Raw genomic sequence first — 22,303 nt, forward strand, 5'->3', positions numbered from 1 at the left:
AGTTCCATATCTCTGGATGAAATAATTGTTGAGTTATAACCCTTACAAAATGAGAAAAATAGTCTCACATAGGTATACCCCAGCAATGTTTTGATACAAACTTAACACCATTACCACATCTTTTTCAGTTGCCCGAAGTACCCTAATCTTCCGACATACTGCAGAATGGTTCGCGACCCAATGAACCCGTGTTGTTCCAAGCCCGACTGTTCTGCCCCAACCCCTGCCCCAGGAGTAGTTACCCAGGCACCACTGCCAGGACAGACACCTTCACCCACACCTGCACCTAAAGCCAGTATGTACTTGTATTGAACACACTTCCTAGTGAACTTACTATTAAAGATTTTGGCCTAGTTCTGGAAAGTAACAATTGTGAAAAAAGACAGATTAATTTTCATCCAGTTTTGGTGCCTTTGTGAGGCTTTTTTTACCTCTCAATGAAACATTTTACTTGTTTTGTTGGTGTTAGCTCTGTGGCGCTCTGTTTTGTTCCTTGAGGTATGAAACATCGGAAATCAGATCAAATTTGCTTTTCAATAAAAATCCCTATATACTTAAATCAAGCGCCTGTGTTTTCCCCTGTAGATTTCTGTGTGTACAAGAGTGTGCCATTGACCCAGGGCCAAGTATTCCAGGACGGATGTGACAAGTTGTGCCGATGTGAGGATCCCATGATGAACAGTGTTGTCTGTGATGACAGGTAAAATGAAATATTGCTGAACAGTTATTTTTTAAAAAGAAAAGTATGTGAGAAAAATAGCTTTAAAAACTATCATCTGAAAGTTTCATGGACACTCATTTGATCTGCAGTACTTTGCACAAATATTGAGAAATATTGAACTGACTTAGCTATGCTTGTTTTACTTAAATATATCAGCACATCATAAACTATTTCACCATTAAAAGTTAACAACAATGTCGATAATCACAATGTTAACTTTAACAAAGTTCTAAACAATCTGCCCAATATGTTTGTATTCTGTTTTTATAGACAAAAGCTTAATTATTGTGCTGCTTTTTAAAACAGTGCAGTAACCCTGCGCCACTTGAGTAAACATGAAATTTGGTGCTGAATCAATGAAATGAAATTGATCTCGCGCTGTAACAAACCATTATCCACTCTATATCATTTACCTATAACACGATGTTTGCAGGTGCCCAACATACCCTGCCCTGCAGCCAGGCTGCACCATGGTGACAGACCCTAACGACCAGTGTTGCCAGACCCCACAGTGCGCCCCTGTGTACCCCACAACAAACACGTCAACCATCCCAGGCATTCCCGGGGCAACCATCACTGGATCAACCCAGCCCAACCCCAGCGGACCAGTCACAGGAAAGAGAGGTGAATTTGCTAATTCTCATGTCAATCTATAAATTTCTTAGAATTTATGAATTTTTAGACAAAATGTCATGCACAATAAGTATAAGATTTCCTTTTTGTGAGCAGTTTATAATGAACAGGTATTGTGTCTACTGGCTAATTTAGTGGCTAGTTTAATGCAGTACTGCCAACATAAAAGGCTAGTTGGGAACATGCAAAGAATATCATAACAAACAGGAACTTTTTAATGGCAGATTAACTAACATTATGCCCATTTTTATTAACACTGATGCCTTCACATAAATGGTAAAATTGTCTTAATGTCTTCAGCTTTGGTAACAATTCTTCACTTCCTTTAGGCTATTTAGCTTATCAGAATATTCTGTGTATTTCCATGTTCTTCCACATGTTTCCAAATATTTACCATACATGTTCGTGTATTTCAGATCAGTGCATATACCAGGGTAAACTGTACACAACAGGACAGACCTGGGATGATGGATGTACATACACATGTGTCTGTGTGGATGGCATGACTGGAAACTACAGATGTACAGAGAAGTAAGGATTTGAGAACAATTTCTTTGCGTAACAGACTGGCCGATTGGCATCACTAAATGCATCTGGTGGGATATTGATCCCAAGGAGCCTCACAATACAGGCCGACTCTATTATGTTGATAAATAAGCTAGCTGAGAATTTGGATTGCGAATATTTGGAATACCTGCTCACATTATTGCTTTGACATTGAACAGCCTTTATTTAGTCAATAAAATGCTTAATTATCCTGAAGTTCAACTTTTCAATAAACATATTACCAAGTAAGTCGTAAAATATGGTTCTTTTTTAAAGGGTGTAATTTTAACCATGAATATCACATCTTAAGATAAAGTTCACAATGGGACGATTGTTGAAATTTTGATATAAGTGTTTCAGCTATGCTTTTTTAATTTAAATATATCAGCACATTGTAAATATTTCATCATGCCATTAACAATGTTGTTAACCTCAACAAAGTATTGAGCAATTGTCCCAATATAAATGTCACTGATCATTTGTCAAAAACCAATTAAAACTGAACAAGGAAACAAAGTTTAAATAGGCCTCTTCTAGTTAACACCTATATTCTATGTTTAGGTGCGCACGTTACTCGAACATCCCCGCCCAGTGCACGATGGTTCAGGACCCAGCGAACAAGTGCTGCCAGAAGCCCTACTGCTCATATATCCCGCCCACGATTGCACCAAATATGACTCCGAACCCCAACCCCTACTTGACTCCGTACCCCAACCCCAACCCGGGTGTCACCCAGGTACCCATCCCTGGCCAGACCAATGCCCCAGTGCCGGGCCAGACCAATGCACCCACGTACACTTTGGCTCCAGCTCCGAAAAGTAAGTGCATGGACTTAGGCAGATAAAATATAGCATTATTAACAATGCCCATGCTATTCTGTTTATCCCATAAACTTATTTGATTATAAAAGTGGTATATGACATAAAACCTCACTATGTAGATCACACATTTTCAATGCTACCATATTCATTTCTGATGTCATGTCAAAAGTTATTACTCTAGATATATATTTAAAATGTAAAATTCTGTTATTGCATGATTTCAACATTATAGCTTGATTGCGAAGTCATCAATAATATAATTTGTATTTTTATTATCAACAAATTCTATGAAATACACAAACAATATATATAAAACTTACCTGTGCAAGAAATAATTCTTTAAGTCCCACTTTTGGTAATATTGAGTCAAATTTATTGTTGAAATTTATTGATACACATTGTTATTAGTTATGTCATCATCCCAACAATATTGCATTGCTTTACTTACAAGAGTATTTTACATTTGTTAAGGTTAAAAATAACAACAGATTTTTGATAAAATAAATCCTATGCTCTAACACGAATGTTTTTCAACTTATGTCCCTGTATATTTAAGATGTGTGCCAGTACAAGAACCAGATATACCAACAGAACCAGGTCTGGTATGACGACTGTAATGCAATCTGCAAGTGTGAGGATGCCTCGACTGGATACTACAGATGCCAGGAGAGGTATTCCCTCCCTTTGGTTCACATATGCCATTTGCTTTTAATTATCTGCTTTTTTAATAATGTAAGTCACTCAACATCTTACTCCTCAGATGATGCTCACTGACTTTTCAATGATGCAGAATTGTGCTAGATAATAAACTCATGCCTTAAGGTTTATGTGCATTTTTGAGACACATCTTGAAAGTTTTGCAAATCTATTTATAATTTATATTGCTTAAGCAAAGTTGTGCTGAATCTTGTTTTCTGTATACTGAATTAACTTTATTTCATCCCAGATGTGCCAAATACACATCAGTGCCCACAGGCTGCACACTGGTCCCAGATCCGAAGGACCCAACATGCTGCAAGATCGCCTCATGCCCGCTGCCCCCCACTGCTCAGCCATCGCCTACGCCCGGATACATCCAGCCTAACCCCAACACCCCAGTGCCACCCATGGTGACAGGTGTTGCTCCAGTACCTACACCAGCTGTTGTACCCCAGCCCACACCGGCCCCAGGACAGACACTAGCGCCCAACCCCAACCCCAACCCCAACCCAACACAGGCTCCCACGCCAAAGACTGGTTAGTTATTGTCTATTTTCTGGTATCAATGTTTATTGCTTGGCTAATATAAAGTGAGGATTTGGCTCAGAAACCAAAAACCCTTCATTCAATTCAGGTATACTGGTACGTTGAGAAATACTGAATGCATAAACCTAATATCTAAGTCAAATATCTGACTTACTGATTATGTGAAACACGCCATTCTTTTCTGATTTTGAGAATTTTGAAATCCTTTTCACCCATGTAGTTTAAACCCTTTAACTTTAATGGCCACAAGTCATGTTTTAGACTAAGCTATGTTTTTTGCCATACCAGGCTGCTACTACAACGGCAAGGTGTACCAGAAGGGCGAGAAGTTTGATGATGGCTGTGACTACCACTGTGTGTGTGTGGATGACATGACTGGACAGTACAGCTGCACCAAACGGTAAGAGGAAAATCACTTGCAAGTTTTTAATGTTCATGTTTTGTGACGTTGTTTAGAAGTCTGGAAATTAAGTTTGGGTGTGGCAAACAAAGAATTTACAGATTTATCATGATTTAACTGCAACTAATTATTGGCAGATACAGTACACTTTTGTACTTGTTCACTCCATATGTTAATAAAGTCTTAGCTGGTAAGATGTAGGTAATTCAATACTCCTCTCAATGCAAGTTTAACCCACCAATATTTGTTTTCGTTTTACAAAAGGTAAACGGAATTATACGACAAATATAACACATCTATTCTCCCCCAAATAATTGCTTGTGTACTATAAATTGCATACTGTAAATGGACTTGGAATAAATGTTGTAACATAACTCATTGAGCGAATGTTTCTTGTTATCATATACCCGACTTTAAATAAAGATTCTTTTATCTTGTTTCACTTTTGTTTTTCTGCATATTATCTATCCTAGCATATTATATACAGTAAAACTGGGGAACCATGCAAATGCCCTCACATAGCATATCAGTATAGAAAGTAGGGCTATTTCTATTCTTTATTATATAATCATGTAGCTGTGCGGACTGGCCCCAGCCCCTGCCAGCACAGTGTGTGCTCCTCCAGGACCCAGCGGACGCCTGTTGCAAGAAGCCCTACTGCGACTACCTCAACCCAACTCCGTTCCCCAACGGTCTCCCGACACCCGCACCCAACCCATACATCACCCCTGCCCCAGGGTTTACATTCGCTCCAACACCTTCTGGCCAGAACCCCACACAGGCTCCACCAGGTATGTAGATTTTGGAATGTTGTTATATTTGCAGATTGGTTTGTTTTTATGTATCTTTTCCTAAAAATAACTTGTTATAGAAGTGAACTCCTGCTTTCGGGTCTGCTGACATTTCAAAGTGGGAAGTTGAGGGATCAGCATACAAAAAAACAACAACCTTTGCCATGCATTTAAGATTCTCAAATTATATTTGGAATTGTTGCCAAAGACAAAATGTTTAGAAAAGACCCATAGAACTGTTGGAAGCACCTCTTGATTGACTGAAACATATTTATGTAATCTGTTGTTGTTTTTCTTGTGTATCTCTTCTTGATTCCCTGTAGTGCCTTTAAGTTAATTGTAAATGTTTGGGTTTTTAGTTTGACCCTGTAGTTGCCATTTGTTATAAGTTTGGGCTGTAATGCTGTATTTCTTTGCTTAAGCAGAAAAACCTCTCTCTTTAAGTACTAATATATGCATGCATCTTTAACAGATAAATTGAAAGTTTCTATCTTGACTTTGTCGTTATGCCATGGATTTCATCTTCAGGCTACTAATATCATTTTCCAATATATCGGTCAATTTTACATCGTGTGTAACCTATTTTTAGGCTACTGCGTGTACAAGGGAGTGTACTATACTCAGGGACAGACCTGGGACGATGGATGTGACAAGAAGTGCCGATGTGAAGATGTCTCTACTGGCTACTACTCCTGCAATGACAGGTTTGTTTATTTGAAATGGATATAACTTCAAACAACTGGGTTCTTCTCAAGCTTAGGGGTAGAGGCACTGAGGCTGTACTCATGAAACATGCAAAGTTATTTTTTAACGTAGTGGAAAAATGCTATTTTAACAATGTTTTGTCACCTAAAATGTGCAAATATGATTTTTTTTGTCTACATGCATACTTTTTATGGAAAATAGACTTGAAATAATCCTTGACAGATCCAGATCCATCCTTGACAGATGTTAAATATTTTCAGTTGAAATTTCTCACTAAGATGCTTTGTGCATATGGCCCTCAGCAGTTGATTTTATAAAGCCTTGATAAGGTCATCTTTTGGCTAGTTTGCACATTTAAATAATTTGATTGGTTAATGGAAATTATTGGAAATCTGTTTGCGTGAGAAAGCAACTTACAGTAATCTGCAGATGTAACTTGGTGATGTACAAAAAGATTTCTGCAAAAGGTGATTTACCAGTTTCATGCAAGGAATTACAGCAAATAACTGACTTCTCATCTCCAGATGCCCAGTCTACAATAACATAGCCACCAACTGCAAACTGGTTACTGACCAATCTGACACCTGTTGTCTGGTTCCCGACTGTAACACATTCCCCACACCCAACCCGATCATCTACCAGCCAGGCACCGGATCGCCAATTTCCGGCACCAACCCGCCAACCCAACCTGCTCCTATTCTCATACCAAGCCCACTGCCTCCCGCTATCATAACCGGAACCAGCAGCAACAATCCAGGCCAACCGGGAACCAATACAGGAGGAACAAGTGAGTACATACATCGATTGATTGACTGACTGATTGATTGATTGATTGATTGATTGATTAATATTTATTCCGGCTGCTTCTACACAGTAAGCAGTACTTAATCCAATTAAATAAATCTAATGTAAATCATAAATTCTCAAGTAAAGGTGGGATGTTTAAATGCAACAAATATTTAACGAATTTTTGCACTAATAACTTAGACTTGATTTAAGTTAATTAAATTATTATGTGTAAAACCCTTGGATGGCCCATGAAAGCCCTGGAGCTTATTTGTGATTTGATTTTCTTATGCATTTCTTTTTAAAAAAAAAAGGTCATGTTATTGTTCTTACTTTGATTTGACATCACATGGGGCTTCCATTTGGGTTGTTCATAGTACCTGATTCTAAGATGATGCTTTCAAAGAGTAGCCATCTTCTACTTTAGGTTTATAATGTATAACAGTGTACAAAATGCTTTATCTCAGTCAAGTATTTTAAAATGGGGAATGTTTTGTCATGTTTTCATTTCATTTCAATAATGCATAGATCATAAATATATCTTGACCCTTCACTTTTTGAGCTGGCATTTTTATAAAACATAGATATATCACATGTGGATAACTCTAATGGAAATACTTTGATTTATGTATTTGAACAGGCCTTTACTTTATACATGGGTTTATGACTAATGTACATTTTAGATTACAGTAAACTGTCTCAATTTTACATGGTTGTGTTTAACCTTTTTACAGAGTTCTGCGTGTACAAGGGCAGTATCTACACTCAGGGCATGACATGGGATGATGGATGTGACTACACGTGCGAATGTTTCGACCAGATGAGAGGACAGTACAGATGTACCGAAAAGTGAGTAGTGATGAAATGTTGGCTTTGATACTAAGCTGATGTGTATCCCTCTCAAGTCAGTTTCATAGGCAGGAACTAGCTATTTGTCCTTTTTGAGAGGCCATGAGAATGTCATCCTGGTGATGATCGAACCCGAAACCTCTGGGTGAGAGTTTGACACCTGTACCACAAGAACTCTCTCAACATTTGGTGAAGTGTTGTAGCCATATTAAAGTGTTCAGTTGGCTCTTATATATATATATAAGTTATATGTAAAGTTCCTCGCTGTGTTTTTTTGCACTGTTTGGTACAGTGCATTTTGGCTCATCCTTTTTCGAGTATAGAAGTCAGGGTATTGTTGTATGGTTAAAGTTGTGAATTTGGTGGCAGAGCCATGCAAAAACTGAATAACATTTTAGCATGAAAATTGGTGCACATGTGAACGTTACAATACACACATTTGTAGCAGATTTCACCTCCCATTTATCAATATAAATGTTATGTCCATTTTTTGACTGAAATGTGTTGGCATTTGTTTGACTTTATGTGGTTTTCTTGTTTATTTTGCTGAGCAAATGATTAAAAGATTTCTATGCATTATTACCCAGGTGTCCAAGGTATGTGAACTTGCCAAACTACTGCAGCTACACACAGGATCCAATGAAACCTTGCTGCAAGAAGGCAACATGTGACATCACCAAGATTCCTACACCTGCTCCACCCTCTCATGCTACACTGCTGCCAGGCAGCAATCCACCATACACAGGAACAAACCCACTGTACACACTCCAACCAGGCACCAATGCACCATACACAGGGACCAACCCACAGTACACATTCCAACCAGGAACCAATCCACCATACACAGGAACCAACCCACTGTACACACTCCAACCAGGAACCAATGCACCATACACAGGGACCAACCCACAGTACACACCGGGAACCAACCCACCATCTACTGGATCAAGAGGTATGTTAGTCAAGTAATTTTGTGTAACAATCTTTAACGAAAGCTTTTATGCTGTGAAAATGCCAGATGGTTCTTATAAAGAAGTGCTCATTAGGTAATGAAGAAATATCTAGCTGATGATGAAGATTTTTTCTTGATGATACTGATTATGATGGTGATAGTGATTAAAACATAGTCTATGCTGCTGGTGATGGAAATGCTGCTGATGATGATGATGATGACGATGATGTTATGTTCCAGACAAGTGTATATACCTGAAGGACATGACCACCCACATGCCTGGCTCCACCTGGCAGGATGGCTGTGTCACCTGTGTCTGTGAGGATGCATACTCTAACTCTTACAAGTGCAACGGCAGGTTAGTTTATTCTAATTTATTGTAGCTTGATTATGGAGACAGTTGTAAGCTTATATGAATGAAGTGAGTTTCTTTGATGTTAACCATTGCAAGAGAGTCTCAATGTTTAAACCTCATGGGTATGACGTGGACATCTTTTTAAACTCTCTTGACCCTAATTAGAAGATAAGAAAAATGTTATTCAACTTTTTTAGGTTTGGTTTGGTTTGGGTAATTGTTATGAAAAAAATGGACAAAATAACTTCTTTGAAATATGATCAGCTGGTTTTGTTTAGATTTTTGTGCTTTTTATGTTTTTTTTTATTTTATTTTCAATTTTGATGTTATATTTGTTAGAATGATTTGGTTTGTACACTATTTAAAACCATAACCATTTAATTAATAGAGTATATGACTGAATGGATAACTTCACAATCAAAATATTTTCACTCACAGATGCCCGACCTTCTCCGACATTCCAAACACCTGCTACCTTGTTCAGGATCCCAAGGATGCTTGCTGCAAGGTGCCCCAGTGTGGTGGTTCCCTGACCCCTGTCACGGTAACAGGAACAACAGGTACCGGCCCCGCAGGAAGTAACGTGGTTCCTATCGGTTCCCACCAGATGTTCTCGGGTTCAGGCAGACCAGATACCCTCCCTGGATACACCTCTAGCGGACTCAGATGTATGTTTACACAAATTTTAACTTCTGTTTTTCTTTTGTGTTGCAGCCGCACCATTGTAGACAAAACCTTAAACCTTGGCCATAGCTCAAAAACTGTTCAGACTAATAAATACATGAAACTTAGCACACAGATATGTCAATGATTATACACTCATGCGCTTTAGATAGCAAGTGCAGTTAGAAGAGGTCTACCCTGAAAAATCCTTTAAATTGTGCAATTTTCCTTTAACTTTAAAAGGAAAAATTTCATCCTTGAAAGTGTTTCCTGCACTATTTTCATACTGAAATACTAGGGTCAATGGTGTTTCGCCTGTTCATTCTTCTTACATTAGTGTACTTTCTATAATACAACACCATACTACCTCCTTGCTCCAATTGCAGCTGTGTGTGTGTACAAGGGCACAGTCCACCAGCAGGGAGAATCCTGGGACGATGCCTGTGACTACACTTGCACATGCACTGACTCCATGAAGGGACTTTACACATGCACTTCCAAGTATGAAATTGAAATTATTTACAACTTGTTTTTGAAAATTACTTCATACAGATGGAACAGTGAACAAAAACACATGTATTAAACTTTATAAAAGATAATAGTATAAGGCATTCCATTACAAAAAAATGTTGGCAAAAATGCCCCAACTAGTTCTCTTTTTTCTTACCACAGAAGTAAGCCAAAGTGAAATTTGGTAACATGTTCTTTTCTTGATAAATGTGAAGTCATCACTCAGTCATAAAAAGTCATCCAACCTAAATACTTTGGTTTGGCCAATACAACCATGTTTTTTTTTTCAAAGATGGCCTATTTTTATACTTTGTTACTAATCTTGGCCTGTACATGTAAATGTGTAACTTCAAGGTGCCCGTCTTACCCAACCTCCATCCCGAGCTATTGCCAGATGAACACTGTACCCGGCATGTGCTGTAAGACTCTCAGCTGTAACATCCCACAGGTGGGTACCAGTATTCATATTGCTATCTTTGTCACAATCTGTTTTCAGTGGTTGTCAGGGTAATGCTGTCATTTTTGGCAACACTGCATTTGCTTCTCAGAAAGGAGCCAAGGATTCCATTAACTAGTCGTCCATTGATTATATTTTGTAAACAGATAAAAGCTGACCTATCCATTTCCAACTTAAGGGAATGTAGGTTAAGTCTAGTGGTCACCAATTCGGTCTCAGTTTCAGTGGAACAGACTGTTCTCACAGGTTGTAATGTTAGTGCACCTGGTTAGATTTCAAGCTTGGGTACATGTGATGTTGGTTTGCAAACAAGCCAAGGTGGATATATGGGTCTCCTTTTGGTACTCTGTCATTCCCAACAGCACAACACTTCATTCTTATGTAACATTATGTCACTAAGCATGATAAGGACCCTTTCAAAATAAATATGTTTGAACTCGACAAAATTTTTTTATTTCTCACAATACTGACATATGTATTTTTATTTCCTCAGACTGGAAGCTACGTCCCTAACCCCATGTTGGTGCCCACGCCCGCCCCATCTCTTGCCCCCGGACAGACCCCAGCCCCCTTCACCGGTTCCCAATCTTCGATCTACCCATCTGGTACTCAGCCAGTTATTGGGGGAACCAGCCCATACCCTGGTGCTGGATACGCCCTGCCACCTGGAGTTACCGCCGGCAGCATCAGAAGTAAGTACAGAAAATCAGAATCAAGGGGTCATTTCCCCCTTCTAACTATGGCAAGTTTTTTGGCAGTTATGAGCCTGTCTTAGGATGTTTGCATCACTGTCAAACAGATATGGTCAGCTTATCTGTCCTTGCTTTTTAAGAAAAAGGTTCAGTCAATGTCATAGCGCTTGTGTTATTCTTGGTTGTGGTAGAAAAGTTTAATTTCGCCTTAATTAAAATATTTTTTAAGATTTTTTCATGACACTTATTTGAAGATAATACGATGGGATGTTTTCTGACGTCCTGTATCACATCACGTTCTGTGTGTAAACTCACACCAGTCAAGACTGCGTAGCCTGATGCATGGTTATTCCCTGAAGGAGACAGGATACATACAAGTTGTCAAAATGGCATTCTATCTCAATCCCTTTTATTATATGCCTCATTTTATGAACTTTTAACCTTTCTGTCGTATTCCAGACCAGTGTGTGTACAAACAGAGGCTGTACAACCTTGGCGAGACATGGCAAGATGGTTGTGACTACACCTGTGAGTGCAAGGATGCCATGACTGGATACTATGAGTGTAAACCACAGTAAGTAGCATGTGACTGGATACCACGAGTGTTAACCACAGTAAGTAGCATGTGACTGGATACCACGAGTGTAAACCACAGTAAGTAGCATTTGACTGGATACTATGAGTGTAAACCACAGTAAGTAGCATTTGACTGGATACTATGAGTGTAAAGCACAGTAAGTAGCATTTGACTGGATACCATGAGTGTAAAGCACAGTAAGTAGCATTTGACTGGATACTATGAGTGTAAACCACAGTAAGTAGTATTTGACTGGATACCATGAGTGTAAACCACAGTAAGTAGCATTTGACTGGATACTATGAGTGTAAACCACAGTAAGTAGCATTTGACTGGATACTATGAGTGTAAACCACAGTAAGTAGCATTTGACTGGATACTATGAGTGTAAACCACAGTAAGTAGCATGTGACTGGATACCACGAGTGTTAACCACAGTAAGTAGCATGTGATTTGACTGGATACTATGAGTGTAAACCACAGTAAGTAGCATTTGACTGGATACCATGAGTGTAAACCACAGTAAGTAGCATTTGACTGGATACTATGAGTGTAAACCACAGTAAGTAGCATTTGACTGGATACCATGAGTGTAAAGCACAGTAAGTAGCATTTGACTGGATACCATGAGTGTAAACCACAGTAAGTAGCATTTGACTGGATACTATGAGTGTAAACCACAGTAAGTAGCATTTGACTGGATACCATGAGTGTAAAGCACAGTAAGTAGCATTTGACTGGATACTATGAGTGTAAACCACAGTAAGTAGCATTTGACTGGATACCATGAGTGTAAAGCACAGTAAGTAGCATTTGACTGGATACTATGAGTGTAAACCACAGTAAGTAGCATTTGACTGGATACTATGAGTGTAAACCACAGTAAGTAGCATTTGACTGGATACCATGAGTGTAAAGCACAGTAAGTAGCATTTGACTGGATACTATGAGTGTAAACCACAGTAAGTAGCATTTGACTGGATATTATGAGTGTAAACCACAGTAAGTAGCATGACGCATATTTGATTAATTGACCAGTTGCCAGCTGCCACGGAAACAATCTGATGACTAGGGCTGGTAATCATAATACTTTAAGTCATTTCTTAACTAAAGCCGATATCTTCAAATATTTTATGATAAACTCAAAAAAGGGTTTTTAAAGTATGTATTTATATTCAATAAAACCGATGAAAATAATGTATTTTAGATATTATTAAGTTGTTATACCATAAAACCAGTGAGAAACTTAACATGGGAAAATGACTTAAGTTAGAAAAAGGACTTATGATGTTTTATGAGTACTGTCCTAGTGTTATTCAATGAGCATCATGACATGGAAACCATTTTTTGAAGTATTAGAAGTACACTGGTTACCGTTTACAACAGTTTTTTTTTCAGAACAATGAAGGTGAATGAATGTATTCAGTTTATCCTCTGTTTTATATTCCTGAGTTTATTTATCTGTTTCATTGAAATAGGATGATACCTCATTATATACTTATTTAAATCAAACTGTATTTCTTGAATTTGATCAGCAGTACATTCAGATATCTTATATTTTATATTCAACATATTCATCACTAGGAAAGAAATCTTGAAGATGCATCAACAAATTAAAACCTTTTCAGGTGTCCGAGATACACTCTGCCACAGGACTGTTACACAGTGAAGGCCTCAGGCCAATGTTGTGACCAACCAGTCTGCACAAAGCCCGACGGCACAGAATTCAACCCCCTGACAAACCCCAATTCCCAGTACCCTGTCTACGGAGCGTACGGCCAGGGAACCGGCGGATTCAGGCCAGGATACAACCCAAGCACAGGAACATCAAGCGCTACATCTGTGTCCGGAAACAGTAGTATGTATCTATAGAAAATGTCTAGAGTAGTAATCTAATTCTGAAATCGATTACTATGAGCCTTGATGCGTTTTTGTGAATGAGTTTAGTAAACTTGAATTAACATCAATCTATCTATTTCATACAGACTTATTTCATGCTGTTTGTCTATATAATTTGCCAGGTAAACAATTTCGTCTACCTATGACTTGTTTTATGATGTTGAATTATTATAATGGACAAGTATATATATATATATATATATATATATATATATATATATATATATATGAAATACAATGACATTACCTCTAGTTTACATGTATATCTATTTGTGTGTTTGTACAGACATGTGTGTGTACAAGGGCCACATGTACCGCCAGGACCAGAGATGGGACGATGGCTGTGACTACACATGCCAGTGTACCGATGCCTCACACGGGATGTACACTTGCACACCACAGTGAGTAAACCCTCCAGTTTGGTTGCATCACTCTGTAGCCTTGGTGTCATTGTCCTTATTTAAACACTAACTTTGAACCATTACTCAGAAACTCAGATACCAACAATGAAAGTTGGTAGCAAAACTAAAGACAAATTCTGATCTGAAATCTGTATTTTTTCCCTTAAAGTTTTAAGTGTATTTTGTATTTTACCCAAATTCTACACTGTATTTTGTATTTCCCATGAATTCTGATCTTTATTCGGTACTTTCCCAAAGTCCTGAACTGTATTCTGTATTTTCCCTCGTCTAGGTGCCCTACCTACACAAATCTACCTACTACATGCTACATGATAACCCTGCCTGGGCAGTGTTGCCAGGAACCCAGGTGTAACACCCCAGTTGCCACGACAATCAACACCCCCCACATCCACAACACCCCTGCCCCACATCTGTCGGGATGCGTTGACCAGATCAGCAACTGTGCCTCGTATGGCAAGACCTCATGTGTTGATCCCTTCCTGCAATGGGCCAAACAAAACTGTGTTGCTTACTGTGGATTATGCCGTAAGTTGGACATTACTTTAGTTTGCTGTCTTGTTTTTATAATGACTCATTGTCCAACTTAGTATTAGTATTTATTTTTAGCTCTACTGGCCAAAGGCCAGGAGAGCTTATGCGATGGTAATGTGTACGTAGTATGTGCATCCGTGCGGTCGTGCATTCATGCGTCTGTAAACAATTGGTTGTGAACATGATACAGTCTTCAGTTTTGATTGTATCTCGATGAAACTTGTACAGTATCTAGATATCCATTAGAGCTCGGTTTCTTTCGAAAGCCAGATCCGCCCATAAATGCCTAGATTATGGGCCATGAAAGTTTTAAAGAAATGCTTTCTATTTTTAGCCAGGTCTGCATGAGCGAATTCTATTTTTAGCCAAGTTTACATGTACATGTAAATTCATGTCTAGAGTTAAGGGAGACAATTTGCAAGTCTAGGATTTTGAGAGACAATTTGCTTTTTGCTTCTGCAGTTGATTTTGTGAATTACTCTGCCTTGTTCTTGTTGAAAGCCCAAAGGCCATTTTTTAGCTTTAAGTTCTGTAGTTTGCGCATTCATCTTAACAAAATTGGTTGTGAATGTTTAAGTTATGCACCTGGTGTCATTACTGGCCACACCCAGGGTTCACAGGTTTGGTAAACATAAATCTGGAAAGGTTTGAAAATCTTTTTGTGTGTTCGTGCATCCATCTCAGCACAATTGATTGTGAATGTTTGTTCAAATTGATCAATGTTGTTCTAGGATGCCCTTGACTTTGACCTTTTGACCAACTTTTTTTAACTTTTAAAACTACAGAAGTACTATGAGTACAGTTTTGAAAGCATTTTTTTTTTCAGATGACTTTTACTTGGCACATATTAAAATAGTTCATGCAACTAATCTGCTTACAATACTTTCTGGGCTCAGATGTTGAACGTGCTACGTTTTCAGGTAACCCAAACACAAAACATAAACTATATGTCTGTGCCTTTTACCCATACATACATGCTGTAGATTGATATGACCACAAAAGCCATGCCAGTAGAGCATAGGCCCTTTTGGGCCTCTTGTTTGTTTTCATGTCACCTTGTCTAGTGAAGTTACTTTGTTTCAAATCTAATCTAAAACACTGCAGCTCAAAAGTGTATTCTTATAAATTTCAGAGGAGTTAAGATTTAAAAGTTAACAACGAGGACTTTAACACTGATTTGAACAATCGGTTCTTAGTGTTGGTGCTATTGTCTCAAAACTATCAATAATAAACTGCTATCAAATCAATTAATCTTATGTAATCAGAATTTGTTTGGTGACCACATTAACAGAGATAGGATCATTAAGACTGTAGTAAAAAAAAGGAATTAAGATTTAAAAAATCTGTCACCTTATTTATTATGGTTTTCCACTGATGCTGCTTCGAAAACATCCTATCACACACAAATATTATACTAATACAGCAGCGACAGGCACCACTTCCACCCCTGGATGTACTGACAAACTGAGCAACTGTGATGCGTTTGGAGCTTCCTCGTGTACTGGAATCTACGAGCCATGGGCACGCGACAACTGCAGAAAGACTTGCAATCTCTGCAGTAAGTGGAGGAAATTATTCTTAAATTGGAGATGACAGTTTGGTCATTTGAACAGTATTTATATGAAGATGATGCTTAGTGTTACCTCAGCTTTAAGTGTGTAGTGAACAAAATCTTGATGCGAAACTATATCATAATTAAATCAGAGATTGCTGGAGAGTGTAAATAAATGAATAACTTATGATAAGGTGAGGCTGAATGTTTCAAAGGAAGTTTTCTGAACACTCCATCAGCTAGAAATGCATTTTCACATTTTGGGGGAGCTTCTTTAACATTTGGTGAAAACTTGGTTTTAAACCTATTTTTTGTTTGTTTATATACTACTATAATAATTAGAAAATAATTTTGTTTAAACTCATTTAAAATGGAAATAAATAGACACAGCTGTAAGCACACAAATACAACTTATGTTGAAATAAACAAATAATATTGAAATTTACAGCAACCTCTGTACCTGTGTTCACGACTCATGCACCCATGCCATCCAACAACTGTGTTGACAAACTGACAACTTGTGACCAGTACGACCCAAACACCGCCTGCGTTGACCCGTACAAACAGTGGGCCATCGATAATTGTCAGAAGACATGCAATCTTTGCACAGGCACCGCAAACATCGGAACTACCATCTCTGGCTCTCCCGACCGCAACTGGATGATCATGATGAAGGGCGTTGCAGGTGTGCCAGGGGACTTGTATTCACTCTGGAACAGCGGCCAGACAGCCAACCCAAATGTTCCTGAAGCCATGTACCTTACTGCAACTTACCCTGGACACTACAAGCCTGACCTCTCAAACTACTGGGATAGTCTCTGTATTGATAAGGTCAGTTTTCGGTTTTACACCGTTACAATTATAAATACTAGGATAGTCATCTACTATTTAGTCTAGTATAGTTGATATTGTCAATTTTATTCTCATCTGCTTTTCGGAGTGTTGAGATTGTGTCATACCCCTGGTTTTGCAAAGTTTTATTTATTTACACTGTAGATAGTTTCAATTTTGTGATGGTTTGATTTTCACAACCTTGAAAGGACCTCGTGATATTAAGAAAATGTAAGAAGCAGTAAAAAAAGAAATACATAAATTTTGCTGTTATTTAAAAAAAAAAAATTTGATGATTGTGAAAACTAATGTTTCTAAATAACTAGAGATGACTAGTTTCATGGTTTTAAGACTTTAATGCAAATTCCTATTGTCCATGCTCTACAGGTGAAGGTGGCCATTTTCAATGGAGGCATCGAGCGTGCGAACATCATCTTTGACGCCACTGGTGCAAACAAGATGAACTGGTTCGACCAGAGCAGAATCATCTCCTCCACATGGACCGATATTAAATATGCCCCATCCAACCTCTTCAGTATGCTCGGGTAAGCAAATATAGTTGTTGCTCAATTGAAAACTATTGGAATTGAGCAGTGATGGTGCAATGATCTAAAATTGATCAAATAATCGATGAGGGATGCCCGACATTGGAGGCTATCGATTGTGCTCATCATTATTTAATTTTAATCAAAAGAACATTTTTAAACTAAAAACCATAAAATACAATTTAATTGTTTTGTTTGTTTCATATTTTGGAACAATTAATTAGCATGAAAGTTGTTAAATTAAATGATATTTTCATACGAAAAATATGTTCAGAAATTCTGTTTTGATTATTTCTGATTCAATGAGCGACGTCCATAAATCCATGAGGTAAATCCATCTCATAAGTTCTTGTAAAATGAACTTCAATAAGTTTGTAATTTACTTGATGAATAAAGTTTCAATTTACACATGAATAGAATGTACCCAAGCAAGAGATGTATATTCATGTGTTAAGATAAAACTGTACTATTTTTTTGGCCTTATTTTGCAGCAACCCAAGCATGGGCCACGAGTTTATGGCAGCCAGTTCAGGCCAGGGATGTAACGTTCAGGGCTGGGTCATGATTTCCACACAGAACAACTGCCCATACGAGACTGGACACAACAACGCTTTCTACTACGCCCCTGGACAGCAGTCTGCTAACTTCGGTCAAAGTATGTATTAGATGTATCATTTATGTGTTGTTTCCAGGCTTATATGATTTTAAGCGTAATGATGATGATTGAATCTAAACTTAAATTACTATACCTTACGGATATATCTGGGGGTTTTATAGGACTTGCATCCATCTGTGACATCACGTCCCCCTGCTTTTCTCATGTACATGCAGCTCCCAAAGTATTCTACCAATACTTTTGAAACTTCATAGTAGTTTCCCTACATGTGCAGTTGGTTGTGCTGGAAATTTCAATTGGTCCAGCAATAGTTATGTACCTTGACTTTATTTAGTAAAAAAATGTCTCAAAAAACTTGCGTCACTTGTAGCAGCAAAAGTTATTCACCAACACTTTGAAACATGTTCAGCTTGGGAAATTGTGCACATGCAGTTTGTTTGATATATCACTTAGTCTAACAAAAGTTATGGACCTTGACTTCACTCATGAAACTTCATAGTGAGGTTGGACAGTTTCATAACGCAACTCATGTTGTTAATTCCAAAACAACATTTAAGCAGGGGTATTGACTATTCATCAAATATGTGAAAAGTTCTAGTTATAGCTGATAATAGTGATGTGATCCAGATCACATTTATTTAAAAACTATGCATTTATATAATAAGATTTTTTTTATTATTTGTCATCTGTCCTTACACTTGTTAGAATTGAAATTTTAACTCATGCTTATTTTTGTGAACTATTGTGATTCTAAAGTGCTTGTGCATTATTAAAGGTTGTTGTTTTTTCTATTTCATAATTGTACATTTGTAAATGTTTTTTCAGCGGCACCTTTGTCTGGAGATGTGTTTGCCATCCTTGCTCATCCTAACTGTAAGACTTTCTTGCTTTTATTCTACAATACTATACCGAAGTCAAATGACTTAAAAATTCAGGCCAATAAACAACAGAAGCCAATCGTGTAATAATTAAAGAGTAAGCTGAAATGTTTATTGATTAGTCAATATTTATCCAATAATAGTAATACTTGTATGTACAGACTAGCCAAAAGGGAACATGTGGACCATTTTATCAAAGTATTATACATTTGACAGCTGCAGTTGATGTAGATATGAGCTTGATCAATTATTTGACTTGAAAGGTTGTGATCATGAATAATCATTTTTCCCTTCAGGTGCTGGACCAACTCAGCCCACAAACACCATTGTCGCCACTTGTAAGTTTATAATTTTAATTTGTTACAATATCACACAGGGTACAAATGTTCATTATGGATATCCACTTTTAGGTCATTTTTGACATCAAAATAGCTTTAAAGACTATCACTTTACAGATAGTTTAAAACCATCATCAATGTAGGAAGTTGGTAGGAAACAACAAGTGTCCTAATTAAATGCCTGAAGAAGGGGAATAAAAGCTTGTAGTGGTGTAAAAATAAGATGTTCCATTTCTTTGTATGTTACTCACTGATAATGCATGCCATTTCCAAATGATATTAATGTACACGTCTGTATGGCCAGTGCTTTCTCTGATTTTGCTTGTCATTTTCCAGCCCAGTTCTGTATCTACAAGAACAATATTTACAAGCAGGGTGACACATGGACAGACGGTTGTCAGTACAACTGTACCTGCGAGGACGCAACCACAGGATTCTACAGATGTGTTGACCTGTATGTACTAGAAATTTGAAGTATCGTTTGGCTCCTCTCCTGTTTTTAACTGGTGTTTTATCATAGCTATGGTAGTCTCGTTGGCTTTGGTGTTGTGCAAAGATTTAACCTTAATTCACAACTCAAAATAATAAAAGATTTTCACATTAAAAAAATGAAGTTCACATCTTGTCCATATCAATGGGAATATACATGAATAAAACAAGTCCCATCAATTTGGCCAAAATTCTGCTTTGCGTTCATGCTCTTGTTATTGCTGTATTGCTAGGCAAGTCACATTTAACATTTATGATGAACTGCATATTCATGTTATGGTTAATACATAGCGAACAAAATATTAATTCTAATAAAAAAAAACAATTGATGCAAGACTTAATTATCAATGTACTAACCTTTTTCATTCAAACTTCATGATCTGTTAGTAAACACGCGTTCTATTAAATGTGTGTCTATGAACTTCAGTTGCCCAGTATGGAACAACTTGCCAAGCCAGTGCACGCTACAAAAGGCTGCAGGTGATTGCTGTTCTAAACCAGTCTGCCAGGGAGGAGTCATCATAGACCAGTCAAACCTTAGTAAGTAATGGTTTCATTTCAATTTCAATGTCTAAATTCATATAATATCAACCCCTGCCCCATGTTCAGTATGCGCTAATAGTCACTCACCTTATCTAACTACATGTGTATTTTGATTTGTATCCCTGTTGCATCGCAAGGAAACACTGCAAGCCGGGAACCAACAACAAACCTTAGCCACAGTCGTCTTTTGTTAGCCTTAAATGAACTCATGTCTGGCAAATTTAATTGTTGATAGGCAGTATCTGTACTACCTGAAAGATTCATTTCTAAAATAATGAATGTAGAGAGAATTTATTAAATAACCAACCGCCTGTTTAAAACTGCTGAATAAGGAGGTAACATTTATATCAAGCATTAAGAGTTTTGTCTATTCATGAAGACACCTGAAAGCCAATATGAATCACTGTTGCGTAAATTTTCTTGATAGAAAACAGAGCTGGAGTCCTTTTTGAGAAGCCATGAAAAAGTACTCCTGGTGGGGATCAAACAAACAACTTCTTAAGTGAGAGGCGGACACCTGTACTGCTAAACCACTCTTACCCTTTTTGCCTAATTACCTTGGTTACACCTCTATTCTCTGCTTAGCATGAAAATAAAAGCACTTTGCTGTATATTACAGCCAACACTTGCCTTTACAATGGCCAGTACTACCACGAGGGCAACACCTGGAGGGATGGATGTAAATACAACTGTGAGTGCAAGAATGGACAGACCGGCTACTACGAGTGCAACACTCTGTAAGTGCTTTAAATTTTACTTATTTAACATTAGGATGCTTTTATTGTAACAAAATTTGTGTAAGGAGGCCTGAAATAACAACTATCTGGGAATATATGTACGCCTTGAGCTTTAACAGTCAAAGCTTTAGTTTCAATTTGTTGAACACAAGAATTGGTTCTTTTTGAGTTTACTTGAACTTTGTTGTAACGATAATTATGCCATCTAGGAGAAAAAACCTGCGAAGGTGTCCATTTTGAGAGGGCATGAGAAGGCAGTACCCCCTCAGACCTCTCATGGGGTTGATATATGGACCTATAAGGCTTACATGGACAACCACTAGCCCTTGTTCACCTGTTTCTCAGTCATGACATAGGAAGTTGAAAAAATGTAGACCTGTTTATTATTAACTTTAGGTGTCTGCAATGGAACCTGCCACCACAGTGCCACATGGACCCAGCGCCAGCAGGAAAATGTTGCCAGGTGCCTGTCTGCCCGTCTAATATCCAAATAACGTACCCACAGAATTATGTGCAACAGTAGCACACGCCACCCACACTCGTGTGATAACAATATGTAGTGGTACCTATTTATGTGATTTGTATTATTATTGTTTTATAACTGTTGTCTAATGAATAAATTTATTAAATGTTATTTGGATTTGTATTTCGTCAATAATGCTGTATATATATATATTGATTAAATCTCATAGAAGCCTATTTGTGCATCTCAATAGCATTGTTTGCCTGGATAATTTGGCTGAGTTATGGCCTTCGTAAGGCCCATTAATAGGCCCTATTAAGGTTGATCTGTTCTTCCCCTGTGGAACCTTTCGAAATATTTTAACAAGAGCAAGCAGATGATGCTCATTTGTTTTTCAATTATAACTTTACAATTAAATCCAGATTATAAACCTTTCTACACTCATGCATATTTTTTACTGGTAACATGTATACAGTTTCATCTTGGGACAGTTTTTGAGTTCAGAGAAGGTTAAATATTTTGCATGACTTTAAATCAAGCAAGGGGTATAACTACACAATGTTTAAAAGCAGAGTTATGGGTCATGCTAAACATGTGCATATTTTCACTAGTAACATGTGTGCAAAGTTTCATTTGATTATCTTGGAACGAAAGACAAATAAACATAACAAGTGGACCAAAATGGCCCTATATTGCTCACCTGATTAAAATGGTTAGTGGTTATTAAGGATAGTGGTAAACGGCCACCATTAAAAT

The 22,303-nt window shown here is 37.7% G+C and overlaps 1 protein-coding gene across 1 annotated transcript in view; it reads left to right on the forward strand.

Annotated features, from left to right (window-relative positions):
• LOC128242675 (mucin-2-like) overlaps positions 1-21,718 on the forward strand; it is a 52,766-nt gene extending 31,048 nt beyond the window's left edge. Inside the window, exons 55-86 of the mRNA XM_052959921.1 lie at positions 129-295; positions 586-700; positions 1,155-1,345; positions 1,771-1,885; positions 2,462-2,718; positions 3,278-3,392; positions 3,668-3,957; positions 4,255-4,366; positions 4,943-5,157; positions 5,747-5,861; positions 6,387-6,649; positions 7,383-7,497; positions 8,085-8,449; positions 8,690-8,807; positions 9,243-9,472; positions 9,854-9,968; positions 10,332-10,425; positions 10,928-11,126; positions 11,586-11,700; positions 13,332-13,561; positions 13,889-14,003; positions 14,296-14,549; positions 15,979-16,113; positions 16,556-16,938; positions 17,326-17,483; positions 17,975-18,138; positions 18,925-18,972; positions 19,274-19,315; positions 19,652-19,769; positions 20,232-20,344; positions 20,967-21,084; positions 21,481-21,718. Of these exons, the coding sequence (XP_052815881.1) occupies positions 129-295; positions 586-700; positions 1,155-1,345; positions 1,771-1,885; positions 2,462-2,718; positions 3,278-3,392; positions 3,668-3,957; positions 4,255-4,366; positions 4,943-5,157; positions 5,747-5,861; positions 6,387-6,649; positions 7,383-7,497; positions 8,085-8,449; positions 8,690-8,807; positions 9,243-9,472; positions 9,854-9,968; positions 10,332-10,425; positions 10,928-11,126; positions 11,586-11,700; positions 13,332-13,561; positions 13,889-14,003; positions 14,296-14,549; positions 15,979-16,113; positions 16,556-16,938; positions 17,326-17,483; positions 17,975-18,138; positions 18,925-18,972; positions 19,274-19,315; positions 19,652-19,769; positions 20,232-20,344; positions 20,967-21,084; positions 21,481-21,607 (5,311 nt within the window). The 3' untranslated portion in view covers positions 21,608-21,718. The remainder of the gene's footprint in view (positions 1-128; positions 296-585; positions 701-1,154; positions 1,346-1,770; positions 1,886-2,461; positions 2,719-3,277; positions 3,393-3,667; positions 3,958-4,254; positions 4,367-4,942; positions 5,158-5,746; positions 5,862-6,386; positions 6,650-7,382; positions 7,498-8,084; positions 8,450-8,689; positions 8,808-9,242; positions 9,473-9,853; positions 9,969-10,331; positions 10,426-10,927; positions 11,127-11,585; positions 11,701-13,331; positions 13,562-13,888; positions 14,004-14,295; positions 14,550-15,978; positions 16,114-16,555; positions 16,939-17,325; positions 17,484-17,974; positions 18,139-18,924; positions 18,973-19,273; positions 19,316-19,651; positions 19,770-20,231; positions 20,345-20,966; positions 21,085-21,480) is intronic.
• Positions 21,719-22,303: the final 585 nt, after the last annotated feature.

The sequence above is a fragment of the Mya arenaria genome, chromosome 8 (genome assembly GCF_026914265.1).
Source record: "Mya arenaria isolate MELC-2E11 chromosome 8, ASM2691426v1".
Classification (NCBI taxonomy): Eukaryota; Metazoa; Mollusca; class Bivalvia; order Myida; family Myidae; genus Mya; species Mya arenaria.